Source organism: Bufo bufo, chromosome 6, assembly GCF_905171765.1.
Source record: "Bufo bufo chromosome 6, aBufBuf1.1, whole genome shotgun sequence".
Taxonomy (NCBI): Eukaryota; Metazoa; Chordata; class Amphibia; order Anura; family Bufonidae; genus Bufo; species Bufo bufo.
Genome location: NC_053394.1, coordinates 336,099,582 through 336,113,931, shown reverse-complemented (window position 1 = coordinate 336,113,931; position 14,350 = coordinate 336,099,582). Strand labels below are relative to the sequence as shown.

Sequence of the window (14,350 nt, the reverse complement as noted above, 5' to 3'; positions counted from 1 at the left end):
GCCCGTGCTTGGGGACTACAAATTGTGGTCCCCAATGCACGGAACGGCCGTACAACAGCCGTGTGCATGAGGCCTTATTTGTAAAAGTCCTTCGATTTTTATTATTTTTTTTTTTACAGAGGACAGAAAAAATAACCGATTGCTCTTGCCAAAAGAAATTGGACTCCACATATTTCAAAACAACTAATTATGCCTGTGAACAAGATACTTTTTTGGGGGGCATAAAATAATGATCAATGAGTTTCTTCAATCTATGATTCAAAATGCTGCTTGACAGGCCAGCATAACAATAATACATTCCAGATGGAACATACTGAGTTCTAATTTGGCCCATGATACCATGATGTTAGTCAAGGGACTTCAAAAATGCCCAGATTTCATATGATTTCATGCTGTCATAGACATGTTAAATACTATAGAGTTCAAGTCTAGATAACATCCAAACAGACCCCATGTAACCTGTCACTCTGTAGGGTTTCTTAGAACATAGATACCTTTCTATTTATCTCTTGGTAAGATCTTTCAATAAAGCAAAATACTTAAAGAGGTTATGTGGCCTAGGAGCTGACAACCTCAATGGTAGTGACCTGTGGCCAATTAAAAAAAATCTCCAGCCTGCAGTCCCTCTGTCTCTGCCCGGTTCACAGGTGCTTACAATTCCTGCTGGACTGGAAGTGGCTTGGTCAGCGGTTACATGTCCAGAGCACATCACTTCTCCTGCCTGTACTCTCTGCGCTCCGCTAAAGCCTGGCATGGCAAATCAGTGCAGGATATCCATCCCCAGGGGGCGTAACTACCAAAGCGGCAGACCATGCAACTGCTATGGGACCCAGGGCAAGATGGGGCCCAGTCTTAGTTGGGATTATCGCCTCTACTACTGTGCGTTGCATGAAAATCGCAGCATGTTCTATATTCTGCGTTTTTCACGCAACGCAGGCCCCATAGAAGTAAATGGGGCTGCGTGAAAATCGCATTGCATCCACAAACAAGTGCGGATGCGGTGTGATTTTCATGGATGGTTGCTAAGGAGATGATAAGATGAACCCCGGGTCCATTTACTGTATTATTTTCCATTATAACATGGTTATAATTGAAAATAATAGCATTCTTTAATACAGAATGCTAAGTAAAATGTCCATTAAAGGTTAAAAAATAATAAAAAACTTACTTACCTCATCCACTTGATTGGGCAGCTGTTATCGTCTTCTTTCTTCTTCTTGCAGGTCCTTTTGCAGGTCCTGCAGAAAGAAGACGGTACCGGCTGCGCGATCAAATGGATGAGGTGAATTTATTTATTTATTTTTTTAACCCCTCAATGGACATTTTAGTTAGCATTCTGTATTAAGAATGCTATTATTTTCCCTTATAACCACGTTAGAAGGGAAAATAATAAAATCCACAGAACACCTAACCCAAACAAGAACTTCAGTGAAGAAGTCCGGGTTCGAGTCTGGGTACCACTTTCAGTTTTTTATCACGCGCGTGCAAAACGCATTAAAACGCTTTGCACTCGCGTGGAAAAAACTGAACACGCACAACGCAGACAAAACTGACTGAAATTGCGTGCGCACTCGCGCAGGTTTCCAGCAAACCACCCGCAACGCATCAGGCCCTCACCTGTGACGGTCGTGTGAAAGAGGCCTAATACTGGCCCTAGACTTGTTCCAGTAAAAAAATCTGGACTACTTCATAACTGTCATGGTCTTACCTGCTTGCTGCTCTCCTTCGTTTGACATGTGCTGGCGGCCATCTTGGGTCCTGGGTTTCTTGTAGCCTTCCACCCTGCGGCTCCTCCTTCCCCTGGGAGGAGCTGGATGCCTAGCTCATATATATAGGAGGTCTGTGGCTTCAGTTCCTTGCTTGGTCCTCTTGTGTTCACATGCTTCTAAGACTGCTGCTGCTTCTGGTTCCTGATCCTGGCCTCGTCTGACTACCCTGCTGGTTCCTGATCCTGGCTTCGTCTGACTACCCTGCTGGTTCCTGATCCTGGCTTCGTCTGACTACCCTGCTGGTTCCTGATCCTGGCTTCGTCTGACTACCCTTCTGGTTCCTGACCTCTGGCTTCGCAAAGACTCTGCTCGGTTTCACCATCCGTTTGGACTTTTGCTTTACAGCTTTATTTTTAATAAAGCCTTCTTATTTTCACTTATCTCTTGTTGTACGTCTGGTTCATGGTTCCGTGACATTAGGACCAAGCCATGAATTCTGACGGTACAGGGCCATCCTCGCTACCCACGCTGGTTGCCAGACTTGATCAGCAGGATCACCTGTTGGGTCGGTTCGCTGTGGCGTTGCAAACCCTGCTTGAACGCACGGCTCATTTCGCTCCCGTTGCCGATGGGTCGGTTGTCGCTCCTGGGCTCGCTCCTACTGCCGCTCCGGTTGTTGCGCCAGAGTCTACCCCGACACCTGTTGTTGCGCCTGCGGTGTTTCGGGGTATGACCGGTTCTGCCCCTCTTCCACAGCGCTTTGGGGGAGAGCCAACTCAGTGCCGAGGTTTCCTTAACCAGGTGGGCATTTATTTCGAGTTGCTGCCACATGCCTTTCCTACTGAGAGATCAAAGGTGGGCTTCTTGATCTCGCTGCTCTCGGACAAGGCCTTGGCCTGGGCCAGCCCTTTATGGGAGAACAACAATCCGGTGGTTGCCGAGTTTTCCGGTTTTGTTGCTTCTCTTCGGAAGGTATTCGATGTGCCGGCTCGTGCTGCCTCTGCTGCGAAGCTCCTTATGTCCATCAGACAGGGTTCACGATCCGTAGCTGAATACGCCATTGAGTTTCGTACCCTGGCAGCAGAGGTGGGCTGGAATAATGAGGCTCTGGTCGCTGCTTTCTCTCATGGTCTCTCGGATGCCTTGAAGGATGAGGTTGCAGCTAAGGACCTACCAGTTGAGCTCGAGTCTCTTATTTCTTTCCTGATTTTGATTGACACCAGACTCAGGGAGAGACCTTCCTTTAAGGAGAACCTGCGGAGGTCTTCTAACAGATTGGTGCCTACGTTTGCTGTCCCACCCGTGCCTCCCTCTCCTCCCACGCCTCCTGGGGATGACTTGTCTGGGGGTGAACCCATGCAGCTGGGGTTTGCTCGCCTGTCCGAGGGGGAGAGGGCACTCCGGAGACGCGAGGGCCGATGCATGTACTGTGGTCTCGGTGGGCATTTTCGGTTGGCATGTCCGAACCGTCCGGGAAACGCTCGTACCCTGAGATCCTGTCGGGGGCAGATCTTGGGTGGAGTCTCCTCGTCCCCGGTTTCCCGTGTTGACAAACCACTGATCACTGTTGTCCTTTCCTGGGTCGGGGGCTCGGTGACGACCCAGGCGTTGGTGGACTCTGGTGCTGGTGGTTTGTTCATTGATAGTGTGTTCGCTGCCGCCAATTCCATTCCTCTGCAGGCTCGAGGTTCCCCACTGGCTCTTGAGGCGATAGACGGCAGACCCCTTCTGCCGCCACACGTGACTCATGAGACCCTTCCAGTGGGAATAGCCATTGGTGCCGTTCACAGAGAGTCGGTCTGCCTCCAGGTTATTTCGTCTCCACACTACTCGGTGGTCTTGGGGTACCCCTGGCTCCAGAAGCATAATCCGACTTTCGATTGGAGATCGGTCGAGATCCTCTCGTGGTCACCGCAGTGTGGGGCTAGTTGCATCCATGGGTCTGTCAAGTTGCTGTGTACTTCCTCGGACTCTCTGTTGCCTCCTGAATACGAGGAGTACCGGGATGTATTCGATAAGGTGCGCGCGGTTGCCCTACCTCCGCACCGCCCATACGATTGTGCCATAGAGTTACAATCTGGTGCCGTTCCTCCTCGTGGCAAAGTCTATCCACTGTCGGTAGCGGAGAATGAGGCCATGGAGGAGTACGTGAGGGAGGCGCTTTCACGCGGACACATTCGCAAATCTTCGTCCCCGGCAGGGGCTGGATTTTTCTTTGTGAAAAAGAAGGGCGGTGAGTTGAGGCCTTGCATCGATTACAGGGGTCTCAATCGCATCACGATCAAGAACGCTTACCCGATACCCTTGATCTCCGAGCTGTTCGATCGCCTTAAAGGGGCCACGGTCTTTACCAAACTCGACCTGAGGGCGGCATATAACCTGGTAAGGATCAAGGCGGGCGATGAGTGGAAGACCGCGTTTAACACCAGGACCGGTCATTACGAATCCTTGGTTATGCCCTTTGGGTTGTGCAATGCGCCCGCAGTCTTTCAGGAATTCATCAACGATGTTTTCCGTGACCTGTTGCAGCAGTGTGTGGTAGTCTATTTGGATGACATCTTGGTATATTCTGAATCCATGGAGGCCCACATTCTGGATGTCAGACGAGTGTTGCAACGGTTACGAGAGAACAAGCTGTTCGGTAAGCTTGAGAAATGCGAATTTCACCGATCCCAGGTAACCTTCTTAGGTTACATCATTTCCGCTGAGGGGTTCTCCATGGATCCTGAGAAGGTTTCGGCTGTCTTACAGTGGCCCCAGCCCAGTGGTCTTCGTTCCCTGCAGCGCTTTTTGGGCTTCGCCAATTATTATCGGAAGTTCATCAGGGACTTTTCCATGCTGGCCAAGCCTCTCACGGATCTGACCAGGAAGGGCAGTAATTCCCAGGTCTGGCCGCTCGAGGCCATCCGAGCTTTTGAGGCCCTAAAGTCCGCCTTTGTGTCGGCTCCGATTCTGTCGCATCCCAACCCTGGGTTGCCCTTTGTCCTCGAGGTGGACGCGTCTGAGACGGGAGTAGGCGCCCTTCTGTCTCAGCGTAGAACACCAGAGGGTCCTCTGCTTCCTTGTGGGTTTTACTCCCGGAAACTGTCTTCCGCGGAGTGCAACTATCAGATTGGTGACAGGGAGTTATTGGCCATCGTGCAGGCCCTTAAAGAATGGAGGCACTTGCTCGAGGGTTCGGTGGTTCCGGTTCTCATCCTGACGGACCACAAGAATCTGACCTACCTTTCTGAGGCCAAGAGATTGACACCACGTCAGGCCAGATGGGCTCTGTTCTTGTCACGTTTTAATTACGTGGTCTCCTACCTACCCGGTTCCAAGAACATCAGGGCGGATGCCTTATCACGGCAGTACTCCGAGCTGTCCAGGGAGGAGTCGATTCCGACTTCGGTCATACCTCCGAATCAGATCCTGGCCGCCATTCGCACCAGCCTGACCTCTCCCCTGGGTGAGCAGATTTTGGCGGCTCAATCTGTTGCTCCCTCTGGGAGACCCAACGGCAGATGTTTTGTGCCTGAGGAGTTGCGCACTCGGTTGTTGCGAACCTACCATAACTCCAAGACCGCGGGGCATCCTGGAAAGAATCAGCTGTCCTGGGCTGTTTCACGTCTGTTCTGGTGGCCTTCCCTACGTTCCGACATCGCCGCATATGTAGCGGCATGCTCCGTTTGTGCCCAGCGTAAGTCCCCTCGGCACCTTCCGTTGGGCCTTCTGCAACCCATAGCCACCGGGGAGCGCCCATGGTCACACCTGGGGATGGATTTCATTGTGGACCTCCCTGCATCCCGAGGCCATACGGTCATTCTCATGATTGTGGATCGGTTTTCCAAAATGTGCCACTGTGTTCCTCTCAAGAAGTTACCCTCTGCACAAGAGTTGGCCACGATTTTTGCCAGGGAGGTCTTCCGGTTGCACGGTTTGCCTAAGGAGATTGTGTCGGATCGGGGGAGTCAGTTTGTGTCCAGGTTCTGGCGCGCCTTTTGCTCCCAGTTGGGGATTCATCTCTCCTTCTCCTCGGCCTACCACCCTCAGTCCAATGGGGCCGCAGAACGATCCAATCAGGCCTTGGAGCAATTCCTTCGTTGCTATGTCTCCGATCACCAAGACAATTGGGTTGACCTCCTGCCTTGGGCTGAGTTTGCCAGGAACACGGCGGTGAACTCTTCCTCTGGGACGTCTCCCTTCATGGCCAATTATGGGTTCCAACCTGCCGTGTTACCGGAGGTATTCTCTCCCCAGGATATTCCGGCTGTGGAGGATCACCTTTCCGTCCTACGTGCTTCTTGGGTACAGATCCAGAAGTCCCTTGAGGTCTCTGCGCAGCGCCAGAGATTCCAGGCTGATCGCAGACGAGCGCCTGCTCCTTCCTACCAGGTCGGAGACCGTGTATGGTTGTCCACCCGCAACCTCAACCTTCGAGTGCCCACTCCCAAGCTGGCGCCTCGCTTTGTTGGTCCCTTCCGAGTGCTTCGCAGGGTAAACCCGGTAGCCTATGCCCTTGCGCTTCCTCCTGGCATGCGGATCTCCAACGTGTTTCATGTCTCCCTGTTGAAGCCACTGGTGTGTAATCGTTTCACTTCCTCGGTTCCTCGGCCTCGTCCGGTCCAAGTGGGCAATCGTGAGGAATATGAGGTGAGCAATATCCTGGACTCACGCCTGGTCCGCGGTCGGTTGCAGTTTTTGGTCCATTGGCGTGGTTATGGTCCAGAGGAGCGTTCCTGGGTTCCCTCCGCAGATGTCCATGCTCCTGCCTTGCTCCGAGCCTTCCACGCACGCTTCCCTCAGAAACCGTTTTGTGCTTCGCGGAGGAGGGGCCCTTGAGGGGGAGGTACTGTCATGGTCTTACCTGCTTGCTGCTCTCCTTCGTTTGACATGTGCTGGCGGCCATCTTGGGTCCTGGGTTTCTTGTAGCCTTCCACCCTGCGGCTCCTCCTTCCCCTGGGAGGAGCTGGATGCCTAGCTCATATATATAGGAGGTCTGTGGCTTCAGTTCCTTGCTTGGTCCTCTTGTGTTCACATGCTTCTAAGACTGCTGCTGCTTCTGGTTCCTGATCCTGGCCTCGTCTGACTACCCTGCTGGTTCCTGATCCTGGCTTCGTCTGACTACCCTGCTGGTTCCTGATCCTGGCTTCGTCTGACTACCCTGCTGGTTCCTGATCCTGGCTTCGTCTGACTACCCTTCTGGTTCCTGACCTCTGGCTTCGCAAAGACTCTGCTCGGTTTCACCATCCGTTTGGACTTTTGCTTTACAGCTTTATTTTTAATAAAGCCTTCTTATTTTCACTTATCTCTTGTTGTACGTCTGGTTCATGGTTCCGTGACAATAACTGGCCAGACAGATCCACCCCCTCCAGGTAAATGTGATGCAGCCAGGCTTACAATATGATGTATCATATAATTTTTTGTTAGCTCAGTCATAACTAGTAGTATCTTTAGAGCTGTCGACGAAAAAAAGAAAAAAGTTGGATGCTGTGTTAGCCAGTAGAGAAATGTTTTATCACTCAAGAGAAACACATCGTATTTTTCGCTCTATAAGACGCACCTTCCCATAAGACGCACCTTGGTTTTAGAGGAGGAAAATATGAAAAATATCTTTCATTAGACCTCAGCTCAGAGCCCCAATCAGAACCAAATGCTAATCAGACCTCAGCTTAGAGCCCCAATCAGACCCCCTATGTTAATAAGACCTCAGCTCAGAGCCCCAATGTTCATAAAACCCCAATCAGACCTCAGATGACAGCCCCAATGTTAATAAGAACCCCCCTAATGTAATTGCCCCCAAGCAGTCCTTAGATCAGACCCCCAATGTTAATGACTCCCCAAGCAGACCTCAGATCAGAGCCCCATTATGAATGACCCCCCAAGCAGACCTCAAATCAAAGCCCAATGTGAATGACCCCCCCAAGCAGACCTCAAATCAGAGCCAGAAGTAAATGACCCCCCCAAGCAGAACTCAAATCAGAGCCAGAAGTGAATGACCCCCACCCCAAGTAGAGCTCAGGTCAAAAGGAGGAAACATTAAAAAACAATTAACTTAACTCTCCCTAGTCCAGCCTGCCGCACGCTGTGCTGTGACCTGACAGCGTGAGGTAACAGAGCACCAACATCCTCACGCTGTGCACAGTCACAGCACAGTGAGTGGCTGAGGACCAGGAAGCGGTAAGTAAAGAGCTCGGGGAGAGCTGCATTCACCGCTTCCCAGTCCTCCTGTACTAATGAGCGCTTCTATAATGAAAGTGCTCATTAGTATTCACCCCATAAGACACACTGACATTTTCCCCCACTTTGGGGAGAAAAAAGGTGTGTCTTATAAAGTAAAAATACAGTAATAAGAGTTTTGCAGATATGATACCTTTCATGGCTAACAAAAATACAAGCAATGATGTTATAGAGCAATCTTTCAAGAAAATGTGGTTATATTCATCTAGCATTGCATAACAAAGTGTCTGAAGAAACACAAAAGAGCTGAGACATGGTGTAAGGGTGCTGCAGTTCATCAACAGCTAAGATGAGCAGACAGGCATTTACAACATAGTTATAAAGTTTAGCAGCCTAATTAAACACTGGTACTCTGCATAGCAGAAACCAGCCAAATTAACTGTAGCTGGCTAAAAAAAATTTACTGCGTTGTAAATGCATGTTTGTTGATGCAGTAAGTGTATCACCATTGCACTGAGATACTGTGGCAGGACCCAACGCGATGTAAAGGTTTTAGGTTACGGACACGTGGTCAGGTTTCCTGATGCAGTTTTGGAATCCAAAATCGGGAGTGGATCCTAAAAGTAGAAGAAGTATATAGGACAGATGTGACTTATTTTTTTAACCCCTTAGGGATGCATGACGTACCGGTACGGCATGTTTCCCGAGTCCTTAAGGACCCATGACGTACCGGTATGTCATCTATAGTTCCGTTTACCGCTGCCCGGCGGGCGGTGATCGGAACACGGTGCCTGCTCAAATCATTGAGCAGGCACCACGGCAAAATGCCCCCCGTGTCGGCGATCGCCGCAAACCGCAGTTCAATTCAGACCTGCGGTTTGCGGCTTTTTATTGAGCGGGCGGCGGTAGTCGGCGGTGCCATCGGGTCCCCATGGGGCTGTGAGGGGGACCCGATGGCAAGGAAGGCATCGCGCTGCCTTCCGGTGAAGAGCCTGTGAGATCCAGCCCCCTGGATCTCACAGGCCGGAAGCTGTATGAGTAATACACACAGTATTACTCATACAGCCAAAGCATTCCAAAAGTTCAAGTCCCAAAGTGTGACAAAAAATAAAGTGAAAAAAAAAGTTTTCCCCCCAAAAAATTAAGTTTCAAGTGAAAATAAACAAAAAGTAATTTTTCCCAAATAAAGTTAAAAAAATTGGTAAAAAATAGGGAAAAAAAAAGTATACATATTAGGTATCACCACGTCCGTATCGACCGGCACTATAAATATATCACATGACCTAACCCCTCAGATGAACACCATAAAAAATAAAAACTGTGCTAAATAAACAATTTTTTTGTCACCTCACATCACAAAAAGTACAACAGCAAGCGATCAAAAAGGCGTTTGCCCACAAAATAGTACCAATCTAACCGTCACCTCATCCCGCAAAAAATGAGCCCCTACCTGAGACAATCGCCTAAAAAAAAAAAAAAACTATGGCTCAGAATATGGAGACACTAAAACATCATTTTTTTTGTTATTGTGTAAAACTTACATAAATAAAGAAAAGTATACATATTTGGTATCGCCGCATTCGTATAGACCGGCTCTATAAAAATATCACATGACCTAACCTGTCAGATGAACACCGTAAAAAAAAAAAAAAAAAAACTGTGCTAAATAAACCATTTTTTGCCACCTTACATCACAAAAAGTGTAATAGCAAGCGATCAAAAAGTCATGTGCACCCCAAAATAGTGTCAATCAAACCGTCATCTCATCCCGCAAAAATCATACCCTACCCAAGGTAATCACCCAAAAACTGAAAAAATTATGGCTCTCAGACTATGGAAACACTAAAACATGATTTTTTTTTGCTTCAAAAAAGAAATTGTGTAAAACTTACATAAAAAAAAAAAGTATACATATTAGGTATCGCCGCATCCGTGACAACCTGGTCTATAAAAATATCACATGATCTAACCTGTCAGATAAATGTTTTAAATAACAAAAAATAAAAACGGTGCTAAAACAGCTATTTCTTTAAAAAGTGTAATATAGAGCAACAAAAAATCATATGTACCCTAAACTAGTACCAACAATACTGCCACCCTATCCCGTAGTTTCTAAAATGGGGCAATTTTTTGGAGTTTCTACTCTAGGGGTGCATCAGGGGGGCCTACGCGCTGTAAAACACACAACAAGGAGAAACCAATGCTTCCCTATGGGAATGGTTCTCACCTGGGCGTTTTACAGCGCGTACGATCGCGCTGTAAAACGCCCGACGCTCAAACAAGTACTTGAGCTTCTTTGGGGCGTTTTGTCGCGCGTTCCCATACATAGACTTTCGGGAACGCGCGACAATGGGCGTTCGCTTGTCTCTGTATGCACGCTTGTAAACGCCCGTACAATCGCGCATACAGAGCGCTCCTTTCAGAACGCTCAGGTGTGAACCCAGGGTTACTGCTGGGATACGCATGTTGTATTTGTGGGACTACAAGTCCCAGCTGTATGGTACAATCACATTACAGATTTTCCCCCTATCTGTTCTGTACTTCCTCACAGCCATCAGAAGAGTACAGAATACAGGACTCCTCTGGTCTTTGTCAGCTATGTGTCTGCTCGATCCTTTGCACAGCATTTATCTCCTCACTGCCTGAAGAGGAAATCCTGCAGATGCTCAGTACCTGAGGCAGAGCCTCCACCCCTGAGTCTGTGCTGCTTATGGTAGAAGGGGTTCAACTTTTCTGAAGAATCCAGTGGAAGGGGAGACACAGGGTAGACAGCTCAGCCAGCAGATCGGGCAGTGCAGGGGGCATGGCTTGTTGCTCCAACCATCACAGCCTTCACGGTGAGATTCCATGCACAGCGGCAGACCTGCTCCTCCTGCTCCCTCAGGCTTGTAGACAGAATGTCATCAGAGCAGGGAGAGAAGCTGACATCACAGGTCATGTGACCTCTGCTAACTAGGAGAACGGGGCCACTAGAGATGAAGTAAGTCAACTGAAAACACCTTACATTAGCTTAGGCTACTTTCACACTAGCGTTCGGGGTTCCGCTTGTGAGTTCCGTTTGAAGGCTCTCACAAGCGGCCATGAACGGATCCGTAGAGCCCCAATGCATTCTGAGTGGATGCGGATCCGCTCAGAATGCATCAGGATGGCTCCGCTTGGCCTCCGTTCCGCTCAGCAGGCGGATATCCGAACGCAGCTTGCAGCGTTCGGGTGTCCGCCTGGCCGTACGGAGCCAAACGGATCCGTCCAGACTTACAATGTAAGTCAATGGGGACGGATCCGTTTGAAGTTGACACAATATGGTGCAATTTCAAACGGATCCGTCCCCATTGACTTTCAATGTAAAGTCTGGACGGATCCGTCTGAACAACTTTCACACTTAGAATTTTTTCTGAACTATAATGCAGACGGATCCGTTCTGAACGGATACCATCGTTTGCATTATAGGAGCGGATCCGTCTGTGCAGACACCAGACGGATCCGCTCTGAACGCAAGTGTGAAAGTAGCCTTAGTTGGAAACATAAAGTGCAACAAAAATAACTTGGACCACCCCTTTAAAGGCAAAGTCCAGGTAATTGTTAAGATCATAGAAATGGGTATAAATAAACTGATAAAAAGGTGTTCAGAACATATCTATAAAGGCCCTGTCCCTGGTGGCACTTTTTAAAATACAAATGTGTTGTATGTGATTGCCGGAATGTATTAATGCTTTCTAGAACATTGTTTTTACACAATGGTGAATGCACCAAAAGGCATGCATCCTCTCGATCCTGTCGAGGGACAGATTAGTATTTTACTCCGTTATTAATAAATCCCCCATTGTATGTACTCATTGCCTGTACACAAACAGCATTGCCCATGTACTGTAGCTTCATTCCGCTGCTGTCCCTGAAATGTGCCCTCTGTTCTGGGACAGAAATCAGAATGTGTAGAATAAAACATCAGCATGTCACTTCGCTATGTATTGCCATATTTACCGTACCTTTGCCACCCGTTTATTCTTTTCGGCTTCTGCTCTGCTCACCCTCCGAGAAGCTTTTTTCAAATCTGAGGAATACAACACTTTATTTAACTGCATATACTTACTTTGTGATTCATTTTAAATGACTGCAAGGCTTAGGCAGAGACTCATGGCCATGTGACACATGATGCTACATTGCAGCAATTGATAGTGAATGTAGTTGTGCTGTGACCCACAAGTTACTGTGACCATCACCACATTTGGCAGAAATACAAACCTGGTTTTAGCAGCAGGACATTGCCGTCTTTTGTCACATGTCACAAGATGCTGTATAAAGGTCCCTTTACACGACCCTAATATCTGCCGATGTAAAGGTACAGCCGATTAACCGACGAATGAGCGAAACACTCATTCATTGGGTAATGTGATTGTTTATGCGAACACCTAAATCATTCTTGTTTAGACGGCTCAATCTCCTGCCAGCAGTGATTTTGTATTAACGATCACTCATCCCCATACTGTGGAGGAGATCGCTGCCTGTAAATGCAGTGGTCTCCTTCACTGACGAGCAGATGCTTGCTGGGAAGGAACACTTCCCTCCTGACACTAGCCTGCTGAATGGTTCAGTGTAAAGGGACCTTAAAGGGGTTGTCCCATAAAAAATATCCTACAGTTTTCAAACCAGCACCTAGAGCTGAATACTTTTGTAATTGCATGCAATTAAAAATTTATTATAGCCACTAAATTAATCACTACAATGTGTCTGTATAGCGCCACCTGCTTTTTTTTTTTTTTTCTTATTTCTTTTGACCTGCTCATTGAGATGGCCGCACATGCTCAGTTTCATCCTTCAACTGCCTCCTGAGCTGTGATAGGGAGAGCATGGACACGCCCCCTTAGCTGCAGCAGATAAGACACTCCCCTTGAGCTGTCAGCTTGATATAAATCTAGCAGAGCAATGAATGGGGAGATTTCTGGATCCATGTGAGGTACAGGGCAGGTTCTAGCTTTGTTAGAAAAAGGTTGTCATGTACTGTATTATGACTGAATTTAATTTTTTTACATTACTCATGGGATAACCCCTTTAACTCAATCTTGATTGACAGATGTATTTGTCGTTTACTCACCAATAATGGATATTCGTGGAAGAATCTCTGAAACACGGAAAATATTGTGACTGCTGACTTTCTCTTGTTTTTCCTCTGGAATGATATGAGATTCTGCAACCCATATAATACAGGCTAAAAGGAGACTTAAATGTAACCCATTCATGTCTGTTAAAAAGAAAACATATCACTTGTTAGCTTATATGTTGTAAGGCTGATCAGTTTAAACAATGCAAAATTAAAGTACAATGAAATAATCAGAATGAATCCTTCCATTACTTAGTTTACCCGAGCAGTACAAAACGTATTCGAATTCTGTCAATGAAAAGTTACTTTCTTTCACTGTTGATTTAGTTTCTGTGATGGGCATTCAGCTTGTCTGTTTTTCTGCACAGATATCGTCAGTTTTTATGCATGTGAATTAAAACAGAAGAAAGAGGCTCATGCACACAGTCATAGTTTCAGTCCGCATCCGATTCGGATTCGTTATTTGTGGATCAGTTTATCTCAATGAATCCGCAAAAGATGGGAACAGCACACATGTCCATTCTGCGGCCTTGCAAAAAATAGAATGTATCCTATTCCTGTCCTGTCCGACAAGGATAGGACATTTTGAGAGAAGTTAAAAAAAATGGCTTGCACTCAGCTGGGATCAGTGTTTTGCAGATTCGCGATTAGCAGTCTGCAAAACATTTATGGTTGTGTGCATGAACCCTAACACTCAGCATTTCTTAGCAACCATCAGTGAAAAGCAGATAATCTTTTAGTGTGTTTCAGTTTTTTTCACTGACCCATTGATTTTAATGGACCCTTACTTAATGAAAAACCAATGAAGATAGAGTGTGCTTCAGTTTTCCCTGAATAGACAGTTTGTGAAGAGATCCATTGATTTTAATGTGTCAACCTTAGGGCTTGTTCACACGACCGTTGGTGTCCTGTTCCCTATTGCGGACCGCATTTGCGGATCCGCAATACACGGGCACCGTTCCGTTGTCATTCCGCATCACGGATGCGTACCCATTAATTTCAATGGGTCCGCAAATCTGGAGATGCGGAACGGAAGCACGGAACGGAACACTACGGAACCACTACGGAGTGCTTTCTGGGGTTCCGTTCCGTGCCTCCGCACCTCAAAAAGGTAGAACATGCTCTATCTTTTTGCAGAACGGAGGGATCGCGGACCCATTCAAGTGAATGGGTCTGCGATCCCCATGCACCTGCCCCACAAAAGGTACCGGTACATCGCGGACCACAATTTGCAGTCCACAGCACGGGCACAGGCTTCACACGTTCGTGTGAACAAGCCCTTAGTCTGGATGCAGTTTTTAAAAAAGACAGCATCCAGAGTTCCAGATGGTAACATTTCTGGTGTGAAATTAGCTTAAAGGGGTTGTCCGCTTTTTTATATTGATGA

General features: G+C 47.6%; 1 protein-coding gene across 1 annotated transcript in view; it reads right to left on the bottom strand.

Moving 5' to 3' along the window:
• The window catches only part of LOC121005208 (agouti-signaling protein-like), a 112,155-nt gene that overhangs the window by 40,681 nt on the left and 57,124 nt on the right, over positions 1-14,350 (bottom strand). Inside the window, exons 2-3 of the mRNA XM_040437803.1 lie at positions 12,958-13,104; positions 11,852-11,916 (exon numbers count right to left, since the gene is read on the bottom strand). Coding sequence (XP_040293737.1) covers positions 11,852-11,916; positions 12,958-13,104 — 212 coding nt within the window. The remainder of the gene's footprint in view (positions 1-11,851; positions 11,917-12,957; positions 13,105-14,350) is intronic.